Below are 19,660 nucleotides of genomic sequence, written 5' to 3' on the forward strand. Positions count from 1 at the left end.
TTTTGACATTAATCTAGAGATAATTTTAAAATTTTAAAATTTAAATTTAAAGATGTTTTATCCTGTCTTGTTTTAAGAAATAATTATCACTCAGTGTGATGCTCACAGTCACACTAAGCTGAATGTGACAAGTGTCTAATATAAAATACCCACAACATATAGTTTTAGTCATTTACATATTTAGATTATGTATTGTGATAAAGCAGTAAAGTATTTTATTCCTTCTGCTTAACATGACTTGCATCTGATGCATTATTTTGCATGGCATTTGAAGACCAGTCCAGCACTTTTCGAGGTGAATCAACTTACTAGTTAGGGGCTGATCCAAATCCAGACAAATGGAACAGGCTGATTGACTTCAAAAGCTTTGGATCAGGTCCCAGCTGGAGAAATACCTGTAGCTGTTTACAAAAGAAGCTTCTCTCCTCCTGGACAGAATTCACAATGATGATTTCACACCTTCTCAGGGACTCCAGGTTCTGGTGTGAATATTCACAGTTCGTATTTATGTCTCTTTTGAATAGACATAAGAGAGGCAATGCTATGGCTTAGTCCTTCTTTATTCTAAAGGAACATTTTTGACTTTTTTTTTTTTAATGTTCCTGTAAAGTGTTTTGTAAGATCCTTATGCCCTTTCGTATGGTATCAATTTTAACTTTCAAGGACCACTTTTCAAAGCTGTTATTTTTTTTACACTCCTAGCTGCAGCAAGAAATCAAATGAAACTACAGTTTTTAATCTTACTTGCAGAGGTTGAAGAGGGCTATTTGGAAATGGAAGAAGGTGCTGAACCCTGTTGAGACCTTGAAGGAGGAAGTAACTTCTGTAGAAGGTAAGTAAACGAATAAGTAGACAGGAAGGCATATGGCACTTGCCCTTTTACTGATCCTCTGAAACTGTCTTATCTCCTCCACAAACTCACTTCTCCCTCTCATGACCTGGAAAAACTTAAACTTACATAGTAACCAGTATTGCTCCCTGGGAGAAACCTAAAGAGAGTGTCTAAAGGGAGAGAAAAATGTTTTTATTGCCATGGAACTATTAATACTGTGTTTTAAATTCCCAGTGGCTTTGGTAAAATTTGTCAGCCCAGTTGGTTGTGAGAAAGAGTGAGTACTGTACTCATATGTATATGATTGCTGTTTCCATCTCTTGCTTTCTCTCCCATTAATAGAGTTCATCCCAGACACTCAGAAATTGTTAGATAAATGGATTCAGTGCTTTCCTTATCTCAAGACCAAATTTTCAATAGCAACTGTGTAGTAGATACTATACTAGGATATGATATTTGAGATTTGTTTTCAGTTGTAATTGCCCTAATCATGATTTCTTTTCAAGATGGATGCTCCACATAGCCCTACACCAACTAAAATCATCTAGATTCATTGTGTCCTGACAGATTTCATCATAGTAGCTTTTTTCTTGATATTTTCCACTACTGCCACTGTTTTATTTCTGTGAATGGTAGGAAGAGCATGAGTCACAAACTTTAACTACCATGTAATCTAGGCCAAATTGAGAAGTCCTATAAATAAAACCATTAGGTAGCTTTCAGTAGCATGTATATGTGTTATTGCTTCATCTGAAACAGAACCACTGATACTTCATGATGGGAAATATAAATAAGAAGCTATACTGTTCATAACAACCCCAAAAAAGATATTTAAAACTAAAAAAAAAAAAGATTAATTTCTTATCCCTGTTACAAATTCATTGTAAATTTGACATTTACAAGTGGAAGTTACATGTAATTTTCTTTGATAAACACATTCAAATTATGTCCCAGCATTACAACATCCTCTGAGTCTGATTTGAACTACACCAAGAGGGAGATCTCCAAATACCAACATTTGGACTGAGAGTCATGAGAGGCATGCTCACAAGAAGAAATAGTGTGTAAAGAGGGGAGGATATCTGAGCCTATTCAAAGTCCTTCTCTTTCAAAATCAAGGGGGCTTTTGTGGAAATTATAGTATGCAGACTACTTCATAGCTAGGAAAAAACAACTGTTAAACCTCTAACCTTTTCCAGTTGTATAGACAATTCACTCGGAGGCTACTCCTTGAGAACACCATGGTGAATAACATTCATGGGAGGCAGATATTTAAAACTTCGTTAGTTAAAATAAAATCACAGTGTTTGAACAGCAGTTCCAGTAGAGAAAGCATCTATCTGGTGTAAGTTTGAGGCAACACTCTGTAGAGTTTGTATTGTATGAAATTAGAAAGTTGTCTTATGTTCCCTCAAGGAAACGTAGTGAACACAGATGGTGGCCAGAGATGCCTTGGAAAGCAGACAATGGCAGGTTTTAGTTTTACATCTGCGCTATCATATAATTGTGTAACATCAGTAACTGTAAGTATGAAATGCCTGATTTCTACTTATGCAGCTTCTAGATTTGTGGGGACATAATCTCACAAATCCTGTGACTAAATTGCTAACTACATTTACCCACAACTGACTTCTCTTGCAGCTGATTGAAAAAAAATTAAACACATATTGAGCTACCTTCAAAAATATGGTGTTAGGTAACCTCTGCTGCTCCTCATTTCCTCTTTTCTCCCCTTTGCCACTTCCCTGAAACAAGCCAATCTCTTGCGTTAGGGAGTAAATTAAAATGTGTACTGAAAGGTTTCCATTCTTCATGTGAAATTTCTCAGTAGGACTTCAGATTAGTGTTCCAGAACCACCTGGAAAAATGGGGTTTGCAGACCTTTTAAACTTCAATTTCTGTCTTTTGATGATGAAACAAGGACTAAGCTGCAGAAAATCAGCACAGAAGAAGAGTGCCCCTAAAAAGAGGATTAACTGTGGGTGAACACTAATTAGAATTTCACAGTGACTTTTGCAACCATGTGTTTACATGCCTGCAAAAGTTATGATATAGGGAAAGTAATCCCTAATCCTAGATTATCTCTGAAGTGTATTGTTCTTATATGTGAACCTGCCTTACACAGAAGTTCATGCATGCATTTCCTTCATTTCACTGTTCACAAACCCTTTCCCCCCCAAAATGTTTAGCAAATGTCTCAGACATTTTCTTCTCTTATCTTTGCATCTCTTTTTGTGCTCTCTCTCTTCTTTATGTCTTTTCTTGTTCACCTAGCCTCTTGCATCAGTTAGCATTTCCCTTTCTTGTTTTCCCACCTTCCTTACTCATGTACTTTCCATCAAACACTGAATTATTTCCACCCGGGCTTCTTATTCCCACTCCCAAATTTGAAGTAGCGATCATACCATGATTTTATTTCAACTCTTGGAACAGTTGAAACATTGAACAGTCTTCATTCCTCTCCTTTCCCCAAAACATATGCACATAGGCTCTCTGCCAGGTTCTGGGCACAGCAGGGAAGCATGTCCAGTACAAGGCTCTTCTACCTGTCTCTCTTGCAAGAATAGGAAAAGCCACATCCAAGACATTTCCCTCTTCTTTTACAGGGTCAGCCAAAGGCAGCATAGCTCTACAAAAACCCACCTCAAAGAGATCCACTTTATTATTTATTTTTTTGTGCCTGTGCATGCATGTTTTTATGTCTTTGCCTTCGACTGCAGACATGGGGAGTTCACCTTGCTCAGGCCCAGGACCATGAATTATCACTTGTGGGTTTGATCCTGCAGCCTTTGACAACTGTATTAGAGCTTACCCTTTTCTATAAAGCACTGACAGTGTTATATTCAAGGCAAACCTTTGCATCATAGTTATAGAGTTTAGTTTTATGTCTCATTCAATTACTCCTACAATATTTGGACATTTCCTTAATAGATGTTCTCATCATATGTTTGAAAATAATAGTTTGACTCATCTGTTGTAGAGAACAAAATCTGTATGGACAGGATTGCATTTGCTGCACATATGGAAAGTAACAAGACATCTTCTTGTAATTTTAAAATATCTGCAATAATATTAAGCCAATTTAAACCATTTGAATCTCAGACCTATTTTCAAAAGATGACTGAATCAAATACTCCTGGTTTCAATTTTGAAATTCAATGACAGCTTGTCAGCTTGCAAGCCAGAAAGAGAGAGATGACTGCCAAATGAGAGTGTCTAGTTACTGATTTTTTCCATGATGCACTATTTCCAAATAGATTGCTAAAAAGGTGTTTCCATTACTGCTTCTGAATATAACAATATGTACAGGCCCTGGAAAGATGATGAGTCACTTTTAAGAACCCAAAAACCAAAAGTGAAGTTGGAGAAATAGAAGTAAGTTTCCTAAGATCTGACCCTTTTTTTGTTCATGACTCTGATTTCCACAGTTTTTTCAATGGCTCAGAGGTGATTCCAGTAAAAGAAAACAAGCACGAGAATGCATGTGCCCTTTTGGGTCAAAATTAAAGCTTTGCTTTTCCCTAACATGGGAAGGGAGGAGTTTGCTTTCCATATATATTTTTGTACTTTTAGAAACCTCTCTCATGCCTCGTTTATACTCCTTGTTTTTTTACCTCACACCCAGAAATCTCGTGTTCTGGATTCTTGACCTGATACAGTAAAATCACCAGTTAAGATGACAAATTACTTATTCTAGGTAAACGTGAGATGCCAGAAGCATCAACCTCAGGGAAAGGCTCCTCTTGGTCCCACTGAGCTGTAGCTCCAGTGTGTTTGAAGACCCTGTGAGGAGCAGCACCAGGTCTCAGCTGAGTAGCTGACAGGCACCTGCTTCTGTCCCTGTGAACGTGCGCTAATCTCAGAAAGAAATACAACCCACAGTAAATGGCTGAATGGTACATAAAACTTCCTAGTTTCCGAAGTATTAGAAAATTAAAGGTGGTTGGAGTTATTTTATTTTTTCCTTTTTTTTTTTTTTTTCCCCAGTATATTCATTCCCTTCCATACATAGAGTATATAGGTCCCCAGTTCAATCTGCTGTCTGGACTCTATATGAGGCTGTTGTTTCTGTTCTCACTGTTCTGAAACTACTCTCTATAAACATGTTGTGATAAGTTGGTAACAAAAGCACTGAAATTTATTATATGTCTACCAGTGGAACATCAGGGAAAGGCAATAATAACCAGGCAAAGTGCTTCAGAGCTTTAGTGGGACAATCAAAGCCTCACAAATTCCCCTAAAACATGGGAGGAAATATTTCAAAGGCTTCACTTTATAGAAAAAGCTGCAAAGATTTGTTTCAGCAGTTGTAAAACTGGCAGTGAGACAAGTTTTGCTGGTTTCCTTTTATCTGAAACGTTTTTCACAAAGCCTTAAAAATATTATCTTTGTATGTTCCACTACATTCTTATTTGAGTTTTCATCTCATCTGATTTGTCTGTCTTCTTGTCACTATACGTCACTCATGTCTAAAGAATACAGTTACCAAATCTAATGAATAAAGTAACGCAAAAGGCATAACCTAGCAACCACTGATTTGGGATGCCATATATTTTTTCATGATAAATAAAACTTCCTCTTACTACAGTTAGCAGAGCATTCTGCTGGTTATGATTGATAGTACCTGTTAGTGTCACTTGCTTACTTTCAAAAGCTTTCTGAAGAATAACAAAAGTGCAGCAGAGAAATGAATTTTAAAAGTGTTTAAAAAGAGAAATTCAAATTCTTTCACCATGGATGTCACATAAAAGGTTCCAGAAAGCTTTCAGGAGAAGGCCACGGAAATCTAACATAATATTGTTAAAATGAACTTTACTTATACACAAACATAATCATACCGAGCCTCATCCAGCCCCTTCTGTATGATATCACACTACGGTTTCCTGCTGAATACAATTCGGCCACGTCTCTTTGCCTGTCTAATTTTGATGATGTCTGGAATTTTATCAAATTATTTTAAGGCTAGCAATTGATATTCAACTGCCAATGTTCTTGAATACAAGAATCAGCTGGGGAGACCCTAGGTCAGGGTAAATGGAAGATTTTAAAATCAAAATGTAGATCAAGAACATCGATTTTGGAATCTGTCCTTTCCTATAACCCAAATATTTTATTATACTTGATATATTCAGATAGCACCAGTAACAACCCTCTTTCTTCCCTCATTGGTAGAAAAGAAATTCTTTGAGAGTGTGATGAAAACGTTCTTTCAAGGCTCAACTACATGCAAAAAAAGTATTTTATGAAATGATGCTAATAGCACTAGGAACAGCTGGGATACTTGGTTGACCTTACCAAAAGTTCAGTCATTAAAAAATTGTAGTGATAATGAAACTGCAGAAGTGTTCAAGTGATGGAAAAAGAATTGCCACAGCTCGAAGCTTTTGTCTTCCAACCCCAGGAATTTATTGGCAGTTTATTAATAGTTACCTTTCTCTGTACCTTAACGGACATCAGTATCCACTTCAAGACTGACTTCACAGCTGGAAGTAGCCCAGAGGGCTGATCCTAAACATCACTACCAGGAATCTTATGGGCCTCCCAGTCTGTCCTTTCTTCAAGTTGCTCCATGTTAACTGCTTGAACAGTCAGACCCATGAGGTAATTTGTTTCTTTTATTCATTCTTTTCAGTCTACGTGATATGAAGTAACATTATTTATATGGGTAAATACTGCAGACAGTGATTAGCAGCCTGTCCCTACATGCAGTAGCAGAGGTAGTTATGGTACCCATAGTTCCCAGGGGTTCCCATGCTGCTGAATCCGCTTCTGGATAATGAATCTGCAGGGAATTGCATGACTGAAAAGCAGTGGCTTATTGTCAAAGAAGACTACTTCAGCAGGGTCTTCACAGAAGATACAGACCATGTAAATATATGGCAGATTCCTAAAAATGACACTATTCCCCTGGGTACTCAAGAGAGATATTATTGGTGTATAACGCCAGCATCTAACTTCAAGCCTCACAGGCAAAATGTCTGTTCCTGTCTCCTACTGAATCCTGTATGTTACCTATTCCCCATTCATATTCAAACCCAGAAAATCTTTAACCCTGTTAATGATGAGTCACTTTTAAGAACCCAAAAACCAAAAGTGAAGTTGGAGAAATAGAAGTAAGTTTCCTAAGATCTGACCCTTTTTTTGTTCATGACTCTGATTTCCACAATTTTTTTCATGGCTCAGAGGTGATTCCAGTAAAAGACAACGAGCACAAGAATGCACGTCTCTTTGCCTGTCTAATTTTGATGATGTCTGGAATTTTATCAAATTATTTTAAGGCTAGCAATTGATATTCAACTGCCAATGTTCTTGAATACAAGAATCAGCTGGGGAGACCCTAGGTCAGGGTAAATGGAGGATTTTAAAATCAAAATGTAGATCTGATATTTATTGTATGTAGACACCAAAATGTAGACACTGATATTTATTTTTAGCAAGGATGTGAAATAAGAAGTGCCTAGAGAATTGGCAAATTCCATGAGCTATTGATAGGGGTGGTGATTGAGTGGGAAGCTCTTGGGCTGGCTGACAGTCTCCTTTTGTTTACTGAGAAAGGTAAAACTCAAGAATTTCACATACACTCTTGGGATCCTTTGAAGGAGTCACTTCTCTTTTTCTCCCTAACATCTTTTGTTTTGTTCTTACATGACATTAGGTATTTCTCAGAAACGGAAAATACTATTACCAGGCATTTGGACCTTTGACTTTTCATATCACCATTTTTATTCCTACTACTCATGTGAGAATGAAAACCAGAGATCACTAAGGTCAAAGTATGGGCTTGAAAACCCCTTGTGAGAAACACAGAGCAACAGGCTGTGGTGCCAGCGGTAACATGGAGCACACTGCTCCGCAGGCAGTGAGCTGAGTCACCTCTCAGACCCTCCAAACCAGAAAGTACCAGGAGAAAACCGCTTTCTTTCAGCTTTTGTTGACTCTACCTTATCTCTTTTCCTCTGCAGGCTGCTCTTCTCTCCCTTGTGCTTTTGTACTTCTGCACATTAGAATATTAGGTCAAACACCCTCACTAAAAATTGCGCTGTACACTATTTTTGATTTTAATCTTTTTGCTTGATTTTCTCGTTATCTACTGGAGACATCAATGGTAAAGTAATTTTCCCCTCAGATATTTGCCCTTTGATCATGTCAGAGTTTACTAGAAACATTATGTCAAATGGGGCTTCCCCAGTTCTTTATAAATGTTTACTGTGTGCTCAAAGGTGCCAGGAAAACAAGGACCAGCTATTACTTTCAGAATTATTAACAATTTTTATTATTTTTCCACTTATTGTACACTATGAACGATTTGTTACAGAGCCTTAGGGGTCTGTGTTTTGGATGATGATGAAAGTGTCACATAATGATTTAATACTGATCTGATCTTTTACTGTTACATAAATTGCATGATTATATTGTTTACCCTGATAGTGATGGTTTGGATACTTGTGGTTGAAGCAGAGGGAGAGATTATTTGCTGTTTGCTGTGGAAACCACTTGAAATTCAATCTGTAGGCTAATCTAATTATAGTGCAAATGATAATCAGATTAGATGACGGGACTGTCTTCTATAAACTTAAACCTGAATGTACCTTATGTTGTCTAATTTTAGCTAGCTACAGTGACAGGGACAGTGTACTCTATTTTGCACAGCAGATTATTGAGATTTTTTTATATATACCCATAAAAATTATATACATATATAAATAATTAAATATATATAATACAGTGGAAACCAAGAGTTCACAGAAATGTAAATATTGTTCTGCAAAATCTAATATAGACCTGAATTTCTCTTTTCTTACTAAGAAATAGTTCTGTTTAATGGAAAGATCTGCTATCTCTCATATAAGATTCTGATTGCAAACTCCTGTATGGGAGGTTGTAAAGCTGCAGTATGTAATAAGAAGCCTTCACCCAGTTTAGTCTCCCCTAAGGGCCTAATGACACCAGCTTCAAAGCAATGTTGTCCTAACATGTCTTCAGGATGCACGAATTGTTACCAGGCTTTACCTGACCTCATTCTGGAAATCTATCAGATGCATTTTTGGCACTGATAAATCAACCACAAGCTCAATTCCAGAACGTACACCACTGTTGAATGCTTTTCTCTGTGCTATGGTCTTTCACACCAAATTCATATGGAGTGGTGTCATCAGGCTCCGAGTAAAGAGGGAAGCAGGAAGAGCTCATAGATTAAATTTTAGATTAAATTTTACAAGAATAAAACCTGTGTTAAAACATTATGCATGGATGAGTATAGCTATCTGTGTAGCCATTTTCTGAGTTTTAATATGTTCATCACTTATGGTAAAAAAAATTACAGGCTCCAACATATAAAGCGGATAGAAGTTGTTAATGTAATTAATATTCCTGTGTATCAAGGCAAACAGTCAATCACACCTATTGATGACCAAATCTGTTAAAAAAAAAAACAACAATGCACATAAAAATAAGATGTGAGTCCACCTTGGAATGTAACGTGAAGGGACTGCACAGGGCTCAGGCAGCAGCCGGGCTGCCCGTGGGTCGGTGCCAGCCGCCCCGTGCAGCGTGTTCCAGAGCCACGGCAGAAGGGGCGACCGCGGGACCAGGGCTGATCATGGAGCCGCTGCGCCCCGGCAGGCATCCAGCAGCTCCTGGCATAACACCACGGTCAAGGCAAATATTACTTTCCTTGGATGAGTAAACAGGGGAATATCAGTTTGAACTAGAGGGGATGGATGACAGCGGTAATTAGGGCTCTTTGGGGAGGGCAGTGTTTAATTCCAACAAGGAAAGCTCCAACAAGGTGTTGATGAATCACAGTTTTGGAGAAGATGCATAATTATTATTTAAGGACTTGAAAAAATGAATTACAGTGAAAGCCTCAAGAGTATAACCTATTTTATTTAACAAAAAAAAAAGAGATTAAGGGTTATTTGTATAGAGCTTAGAACTATCTCTATATGGAACACAAATCATAAAGTAAAGCTTAGAAATTGTCAAACAAAATAGAGCCTCTAGAAAATGGAGAAGTAGAATAGGCAAAACGCAAAACTTCTTTTTATAACTGTAAATGTTTTAAGTGTAATTAAGCTTTAGAACAACCTACCAATATTTGTTCTGGACTTTCCGTCACTGGAAATATTTAAGTCCCACCTGTGTTTTGTGTTATGTACAAGGTTTTATGAACTAAATGAGCACAGTGGTCTCCTCTGATTTCTAATCTATTAAGAAAAATAATTAGATCCTTTTCCAAAGTTGATTTCAGTCTTTACAAATCTACATATCCTTCACAAACCAAAAGAAAAGACCACCATGGAAGTAAAATTAAAGCAGGATTTTAAAATTTAAGTCATTTAAACATTTTTAAAGAATGAATTAAGTGTTTGAGTCTATGTTTTCACAAGTACAGATTTTTATATACATAATTTTCTCAGGAGAGAGAACAAACTGAGCTTCAGAGAAGACAAGCAACCTGCCTATCCCATCAGGCTTGCAGCCCTGAGACTAATCGTACATAACTGCGGTAGCGGCTCTTTTTCTTACTGCACTGAAATGTTTTAATTTCAAACTGAATATTGCAGCAAGAGAACCCCACAACCCTGCCATGCAGCCCAAGGGCTGTCTCACTCCTCTCTGACTCCAGCTAAATAGGCTGAATGAGGGGTTGTATTTAATCCATTTCAAACATCTAAATGAAATATGTTTATTTGCTTCTTATACAGACTAGGACATATTTCACTTAAAGATGAGTCTAATGGAAATAGCAAGTGATTTGTCATTGGCTTCAGTGAAGCCCAGGATTATACTTACAGTACACATGGGAAGATAGGCTTTCTGAAAAGAGCAGCCTGCAATCCCAATCACTTCATCATGTGAACATAATATACCTCCATATTATACACCTGCATGTTCTGAGAAAATTACATTTTAAAGGAAATTGGGCTTTTTGTTCCTACTTCTACTGTTGGAAGTCTTTCCCAGAATTTGAAATATTTTGTTTCTAAAACCTGAAACCATCACCTTCCTTTGTAACAGCTGCTGCCATGGCAAAAAAAATGGTTTGCATTTGCTTTTATGGGTGGATACACATTGTTTCCTTAAGTTCATCCAATACAGTGAGTTGCACATCAACAGTTTATTTTACTAAGACAGTGATTTTATCAGAACTAAAATAGGAATTCTGGATAGCCAAATAATTAATCCTTCCTCATCGTTCTCATCAGGCTTCAAATCACCACCAAAAGTTAAGCTTTTTCCACCTGTGAAACAACAAGTAAAGACCAATCAAACCAACTTCCGCAGTAAACTTACCCGGTTTTCGCAAAAGTTGCCCAGTATCTCAGCATGGACCGGCTTAAGATTTCTTCAGCTTTGGTGTAATTCACTCTTCTTTCTAGGGGCAATCCAAACACAAACTCGATCTCATAACCATGCATTACTCCCATCCACTCTGGCCAAGGGAGCTTTGAGGATCGATGTTCAAAGAAATAAAAGAATGCGTTGTGTCCTAATTGTGCAAACTTTTTTGTGAATTCCATTGCAGGACATATTATATTGTAGTCACCAATAACATCATCCATGGCATCACGGTAATGTTCTGGCTTTTGCTCATTTTCCCAATCTGTGTACTGAAAAATGATTGATTCTATTGCAAGTTGGCTTGCTTCTGGGAAGGACAGAGTTAAAGCTGCTTCAAATTGTGTTTTATTGATCAAGCTATCACTATCCTTGCTGAAGCCAGGGACTCCATATACTAGAAATGCTGATCCTTCATCTTTATTAACACCGACTAAGATCTGTGTTTGTTTGAAAAGGCCATTCTCAATCAACGTTTCTGGCATGTCTGAGAGAAAATCACCATCCACAGTTGGACAAAAATATATTCGTAAAATAGAGTCATATGTTACAACAAAAATTTCATTCTCCAGTATATCCTTTGGGTCCTTGTCTTGGAGGCAGAGAATTAGCTCTGTCTCATTGCTGGTGGGACACTGGAGTTGTTTAGCTAAAGCCACTGTTCTGTTTCTGGCTTCAGATGCTGTTATTGCAGCCCAAGGGGCATTTGCAGATCCACTTTGCATGATGGCTCTTGTGAATAAAGGATGGCTTTTAGGAGAAAGGATATGGTAGCTGACAGAAGCCGAGCCAGCGCTCTCTCCAAATATAGTCACGCTTTTCGGATTGCCTCCAAATGCTGCTATGTTCTCCTGGACCCACTGAAGTGCCAGTCTTTGATCAAATAAACCTGCATTTCCAGGAGCTTCCTGGTTTCCTGGCAAAGCCAAAAATCCTAATGCACCAGTCCTGTAGTTCATGGAAACTACAATGACTCTTTCTACCCTGGCTAGAAACTTGCCATCATAGACTGGTAGGGAAGTCGCCCCAGTCTCAAAGCCACCACCATATATCCACACCATGACAGTTGCATTCTTGGGTTTGGGAGAAGGAATCCATACATTAAGGTATAAGCAGTCTTCACTTAGGTGAGTTTTTGGATTCCACATCTCTGATCCAGGAAATCCTGGGTAGGTTGTGTCTAGAAGCTGGTAACAAGAGTTTGCATGTTTTGTGGCATCCCAGACATCTGACCACTTCTCACGAGGTTCTGGTTTTTGAAATCTCAGTCTACCAATGGGTGGCTGTCCATAAGGTATTCCAAGGAAGGCTGTCACAGTCCCCCCCAGTACCTGCAGGTTCGTCCCTCTGACTCTGCCTTTCTTGGTTGTAATGATGTTATCTTCAGGCATTACCTTCCTGATGAACATATACAGGAGAAGAAGCCACATAAAAAATCTGGTATAGAGACTTGTACCATTTGTCCAAATCATGATATCTGAAACACAGGAAAAAAGAAATTCAGAATTAGTATTGCAATGTGTTAGTACCAGAGACAAAACAGTTTATTCAAAAAGGGTGTAGGTCATCCCAAGGTCATTGAAAATAAGATGGTGCTGCCACACAAAGCTCAGCAGTTTTTAACCATAAGTTCTTGTTAGTTGTGTTGCAAAGATTGTGTTTAGTGTTTAGTATTTAGTATTTGGTACATGATGCAGAAAAACTCTAACTAAAGAAATAAAAAAGCATAGGACTAAAGAGCCAGACCGGGGAAGGTAAAGTCATATAAGCAGACGCTGACTACTTCAGTTAGCAGATGACTTAACCACTTCATTTCCACTGGCAGGATGAACAGGATATTTTATGACCCATGACAGAAGATGCCATGCCCGACTAGCCATTATTCTGTTAGAGGTTACTCTGGCAATTTGTATTCTCAAATCAATAAAGAGTGATAACAAACATCACTAGACACAGATTTTTCCAGACATAAACACGCATCCCATGAACACTGAAAAGGAGCTTGAAGCCAAGTCTTAATCCAGGGATCTCCAGGTCCACATAAGCTTTGAACTTGTGTCACAGTAGATGCCTGGGCAAAACCATTGAGATGGCATTGTTATAAACTCCTGCTCATATGTCTTAGGATCTGAAGGTGTTTTAACAAGTGAAGTACGTGAAGAACCTCTGAACTGACTGTCAGTTTGTCAGCTCCTGTGGGTGACTGTGTACAGAGGTATGCCAAGACCTAAATGAAACATTTCTTTCAAGATCTTTTTTTTCTAAAGCAACTTAATCAAGTTTATAACCATCATGAGAAGCAGGCATACTACTACTACTTAGAATGAACATTAAAATGCTAAAAGGCTAAGGATTTTTTAATATATGAAGGTGGTGACTAATAATTTAAGTATGGCCTGGTCTTTGCTTCCTGAAAACTTTTCAAAGTGATAATTAATATTATTTTAAAGCTAAGGGTATAGATTTTTATTATGTACCATATTTAAGGATACTAAAGTCCAATTTACCCCAACTTTTTCAAATACTATAAAAACTCCAGTATCTTCCCCTTGAAAGTGAAAGTCAGAAAAAGACTATTTGCGTAAACCCATTTCTATAGCTTACATACTTGAAAATGCTTAACAAAGCTTCCTTCTATTTTTTGCTTGTTGCCCTGTTGTACATAGTGTACTCTGTCCTGCCACTTTAAACAGGCCATTCTTTGTTAATGAGAAGCACTTGTGTCCTTAAAAGGAATGAGGCTAATTTCTGTGGAAACTACAGCTGTGGCCTAATCTGAGCTCCTCCTTCTTGTTTACATATTCTTGGAAATCAACTAAGAAAACACAGGGGGGAAAAGTGGAAGATTTTGCGCAGAGGTTCCTAACTTTGAGATAGCATCAAAGGAGGAGGGAAGAATCTTCGGAGACAATATTTTTAGCATTCATCTAAATGGAAAACAGATTAATTTAGAAAACATAAACATCTATGACTTTGTCTTTTTATTAAAAAAGAAAAAAAAAAGATAATTTGGTGAATGGGAGCAATAGATTTCAGAGTTGGTCTAACACTCCAGCTTCAGCTGCAAATGGCCCCATGTATGCCAAACTTTAGAGATGTGAGTGGACGACTCACATGGTCCAGCAACTCCTGAGGAGTTTGGGTAAGCAGAGACTCTCTCCAGCAGCCTGCAGCACCCGCACAGGAGGCTCACATCATTTAGTGGCACTTAGCTCCCACTCCATGTGCCAGCCATTTTTTGTTCCACTCATTCCTGTAATAAAATCTTGTAAGAGTTGGGTGAGAAAAGGTATGTAAAGATTAGCTTAGGGCTGAACTCTTTCACCCTATCTCACAGTCAATCAAGGCAACTGGGGTGGCTGTGAGAAATGTTAATAGGAGGGCTCTAGCTGGGTATTTTTGCACCCAGTGCACAGCACTGTGAGATGGGAGAAGTAATTTCTCTAAGTCTGTTGTTTCACTGACACCATCTTTCTTCACATACTCACTTCTAACATGTCACCCAGGACTGAACCACAACAACAAGCTGGAAATAATAAGAGATTTCAAACATTGCCATTATGAAGAAGAGAAAATAACACCAAGAACAGCGAGAGACATTAAAGTTCCTAAAGCTTTTAATATCTAAATAGTAATTAAAATTAATTCCCCTCTGTACTTTCCTGTTAATTAAAAAGGAATGGGATGGGATGGGATGGGAGGAAAACACTGCAAAACACAGAAGCATAACTTTTGACCTCTGATAAATTTTAGACGTGAACTTTAGGAAGAAAAAGACTAACAAAAAATTTGTGTCTGTACATTTTTAATTAGCTCTGCAAAAGGCCAGGTGTCATTTTAAAGAAAAAGTTTGAAATAGATCAAGCTTGAAAACCACAGAAGTTTTGTACTACTGAATGTGAGGACTTGTCTAGTCTCAACTTACTCTGCTAATATTAACAGAAGTAGAAAGTGAGAAATGATTATTATTACACCTTGAATGTATGGCAAATATTACATTTAATAAGGTTTTTAATGCTGCATTAAAACAAACTCAACAACGTAAAGCATACTGAGCAAAACAAACATTACTTGATTATTACTATGAGAATAAAAGGGTCAGAAGATTGCTTTAGCTCATCAACCTTAACTGAACAGAGATATATCATATAATGTATTTGCATACTTTAAAAAGCTGCTTCTGTAGTAGTTTCCTCCAGCAAAAGTTAAACAGACTATACTTTTGTATTCTTATTCAGCAAGGGAACACAATTTATTTCAATGACTCTTTCCTCTCCTTGCAAATCTTTGCCCAGCCAAAAAATCTATACACAAGACTATATAATCACTATTTAAATAGAAAACATGGTTGAATTAATAAGTGATTTCTAGTTCAGCTTAATTTACTTAACCCAGGATCCCTTGAATAATACCAAGGTCTGATACACACGCCTGCTTACTCGTTCCATTTGCAGAGCAGCGTGAGTTTTCCCAAGAGAGCAACAAATGGGCAGAGCATAACATTTTAAAAGATCACAATCCCCGTGCAAATCAAGCTGAACTGTAAATTATCCTGGCAGACAGAGACGGGTAAATAGAGAATCACTTACCCCACTTCTATTACAAGAACTACAAAGTTTTTAAGAGTCAGGATCTTTGAATACTTCAGGGAAAATGCAGTATGCAGCTGCTGCTTTAAGCCTGTAAATTGGACAGTACTGACATTATAATCAACTGTTTCTGACACAAAGCTCGCGAGAGTTGGCAGCAGCAACTTGATCTGCAGGCAGCCGTTCCTTACTATCTGACATCTGCTCAAAGGCTAATGGTATAGTTGTAGAAATGCTACAGAGAGAAACCCATTTTGGAGAAAATCAGGCATGAGCTTTTTATAGGAAAAGGAAGATGTGGTAATTTGTTCTTAGCACAGGGCAACAATTTTATAATCTAGAAAGATAAACAGAATTACAAATATAATAAAATCCTGCCTCTCTTTCCTTCATCTTGCTTAGAGCACCAATCTCACCTGTACTTTTTTGCTATTGTACAGCTCAAGTTTAGCACCATTTTAAAGTACCTCAAACTTTTATTCTCACTGTAAGATGAGTAGTTATTTTTGGGTTTAAGCAACTGTGGCAGATAAAAAAAGGAGTGTCCTCTGCACAGACATGTCAACAACTGGCAAGCATTAGTTGTATTCCTTGATTCACGGCCATCTGTAGGCTACAGCAGAAATCTGCGTTGTCCTCTTCTGATGTTAGGGTTAAAAATGGTACCCATATGGTGTCACACGCTGCTTTCTCTCTCTTAAGCTTCAAATAGGAAGTCACCCATGCTGCTCAGTACACCTGATACCCTCCTTCTGCCTGAACCTCCTAAGCATCGTTTCCACCAGAATTCAGTACTGCAGGTGCAAAGCCAGTCTAAACTACAGGTCAGAGTTGTAGCACAGCTGGGGACATGTCCCACAGTGAGGGGGGGGATATTTAAATTGCAAATATTTTGAGGTACAAATGAAGGCATAATAGAGAAGAGGGGTGGAGAAGATAAATAAATAACATACACCCCCCTTACAAAATGTCTTGTCAAACCCATATCCCTGAGCCACCACGCGAAACCAGAAAACCACCCCTTGGTGGTGGGGCTGCATCTTCTCTCCAGCAGCATCTTCTCTCTAGCTCTGCTCTGAAAAAAGCAACTTTTGCACAATTTAAGGTTTTCTTCTACCGAGAGCCTTTGCTTCCCCCTTTAGAGCTGAAGACAATTACTTTCCCTCTGTTTAATAATCAAACTACAGCTCTGCTTCAATTACACAAAAGCAATATTTGGCAATGCATAGAACAGGAATAAAGCAGAAATAAAAAGTTAAGTATGAAGTTTATAGACCTTAACATGGAGACTACAAATGATTTTTAAAAGCTAGCATGTGAAATAGTGTTTTAATAGAGAAAAAGTCAAGAAAGCATGGTCTACCTTTTACAGTCTACCTTTGGGATCAGACATTCAATAGGTATATTGCAGGGACGTGTCCATTGGAGAGAATATGTCCCAGTCTAAACCTAAGCCAGGTTATAAATCTGTAAACATTCAGCTTGAAAGTGTCAATTATAGTTGGGAATTCAGAATTCTTAGCCAAGATTGTTATCTCAGTAATGTAAATAGAAATATTTAATAACAAAATCAGATTAAGTTGGAATCAACTCTAGTGGCAACTCCTACTGATCAAAACTTTTCAAGTGCAGTTTCCTGCAGGAAGGGCTAAGTTGTGCTCTTTAAATTAAGGCAGTTTTCAGTGTTCTTTGATGTGCACATTCACTGACTTTCTCTAGTGCCTTTTCAACCCATTTGGAAACATGGCCAGGTGACACACGTTTGCTGTGACATCAGAGGAATGAATCATAAGCTCCAAATCTTGTTAGAGGCCACTTTTAAATAAGGTATTTCTGATGCTTATGACAAATCATTGTATTCTCAACCCTCATCACTGCCTTGAGCAGTAGAGAAACAGTAGGAGACTCAAACACTAAAAATGCTGTTTCTGGCTTCATTTATTTTCCAGCATTGGCCATGTTGCCCTACATCTGCTGTCACAACCCCTCCCTTCTCATCTTCTCGCCCCTCTCTGCTCCCCTTTACAGTGCCCACAGCACCTGAAACAGCCTCCTGCTCCAAGACAGACACAGTTACTAAATGCAAAATGCAGAGTATTTCTATGCGCTCTGGCAAGGTGACCCTGGGATAAGTGAATCAGCTGTCTCCGACTGTTTCTTGGGCAGTAGGAAACACTGAGTTCAGCCTTGGAATTAACTGGATGTCTTCAGGGAAGAGGGGCATTAGGACAGACTGACTGTTATATTTCTCAACTATTATACTTTAGTCTAATGTTAGACTATTATGCTGTACTTTTCAAGAAAACTAAGCCCTCTTCTATATTTTTTTCCTTTAATTAAAAAATTAACATATAAATTAAAGTTTCACAACTGTGTGCTGTGAGAGGAAACACTTATTTTAGTTATTACTTAGCTTAGTAAAAATACCTGAGTGAAAATTAGAGATTAAATACATTTAGTGCCTCTAGTAATTCTCTGTAGAGTGGTCATTTTCTCAGTTTTCCTTTGGGAGCTTGAAAGGAAAGGAGGTACAAACCAGTAGAGAGAACACTATATATATGTGTGTGTGTGTATATAAGAGCTGTTATACATACATATATATATATACATGTACACTGGTACTTTTAAATATCTCTATCCATCTATCAACCTATCTGTCTATAATGCTGGGGTTTTTTGAGGTTATGTAAATTTTTATTTAAGGCAAGGTTCTTAAAAATCATCACCAAAGATAAAAGTGGCTTTTCATTGTTTAATGTGTACATATGAAACAGATGTCACACCAACATAAAAATTTTGATACAAGAGATGTCCAAGTCTCTTAAGAAATTAAAGCAAAGGCCAGCTCTAGGAAAGATGGACATTTAGTAGGCTAAGAAGCTTAGAGAATTTAAACAATATGTATTATAGAAATATCAAACATTTTTGTTATGATTTAGTTCATTATTAAACTGCCCTTCAGGGTATTATTACCTAAGCATATGCAGATGTTTACACTTATGAGTATTCTAAATTACGCCCATTCTGTGTTATCTTCAGGACTTACCTAATAGTGCTGAAAAATCTATGATAGATAAAACTGTTTGTAAAAAGATGTATCTAATATTTCTAACGGAAAACACATGCCTCTCTCCCAAGGTGTCCTCTGAGCTTTCAAGGTCTACTTGTACGTGAAGAGTCCATTCACGAGGTTTGATCCTGCCCTTCCAAGCCATCTACAGCCTCAGAAAGAGCACCTGGGCTCCAGTAAGGACAACTGGGCTGAAAAGCTTTGCAAATGTCACTTAAAAGTAAAGGATATCGCATAAGAAGTGTGTGCATGTGTGAGGAAATATTTACATGCTAATAGTGTGTAAAAGTAGGAAACATTCTTATTTTTTTAATTGCTGAGAGGAAAATCGAAAGGCAAATTATAGCTAAACTATCTGAAATGTCATTTGTATGAATATATGGGGAGGTTTTGTTTAAACTCCAGCCTTGCTATGCTCCCTTGGGGGGGCTTGGCTGTCTCTGATGCCCAGCTGAGTTTTCACGCTGAGCATCTGTGTGACCTTGGCTCAAACCTCTGAGAAAATCGCTATGTTGTGAGAAAAAGCTGTGAGGAAAACAAGTAAACTCAAGCTGTACAAGATATGAAAGGTGAAACTGCTGACAGGGGTAAGATATCCAAGATGGGGACAGTTAGCAGCTCAAGGACTCGGAGGGAAAAACACCAAAGCTGCAAGCTGTGAAATCTTCAGGTAAAAACCACAGAAGATGGGAGCTCAGCAGCAGCAAGGAACTACTGATGGTCAGCTTTGGGGCTTTCATTCATGTTATTCTACTGTGCATATTAGGAAATAAATCATTGCCTTTACTTTTAAGTCGAGTATACCCTGCTTGCAGAGCATCTTTCTAT

General features: G+C 37.9%; 1 protein-coding gene across 1 annotated transcript in view; it reads right to left on the reverse strand.

The window, feature by feature from the left end:
• Positions 1 to 15,876, reverse strand: part of BCHE (butyrylcholinesterase) — a 33,930-nt gene extending 18,054 nt beyond the window's left edge. Inside the window, exons 1-2 of the mRNA XM_074878455.1 lie at positions 15,763 to 15,876; positions 11,129 to 12,650 (exon numbers count right to left, since the gene is read on the reverse strand). Coding sequence (XP_074734556.1) covers positions 11,129 to 12,645 — 1,517 coding nt within the window. The 5' untranslated portion in view covers positions 12,646 to 12,650; positions 15,763 to 15,876. The remainder of the gene's footprint in view (positions 1 to 11,128; positions 12,651 to 15,762) is intronic.
• Between the last annotated feature and the right edge of the window lie 3,784 nt (positions 15,877 to 19,660).

Source organism: Strix uralensis, chromosome 9 (genome assembly GCF_047716275.1).
Source record: "Strix uralensis isolate ZFMK-TIS-50842 chromosome 9, bStrUra1, whole genome shotgun sequence".
Lineage (NCBI taxonomy): Eukaryota > Metazoa > Chordata > Aves > Strigiformes > Strigidae > Strix > Strix uralensis.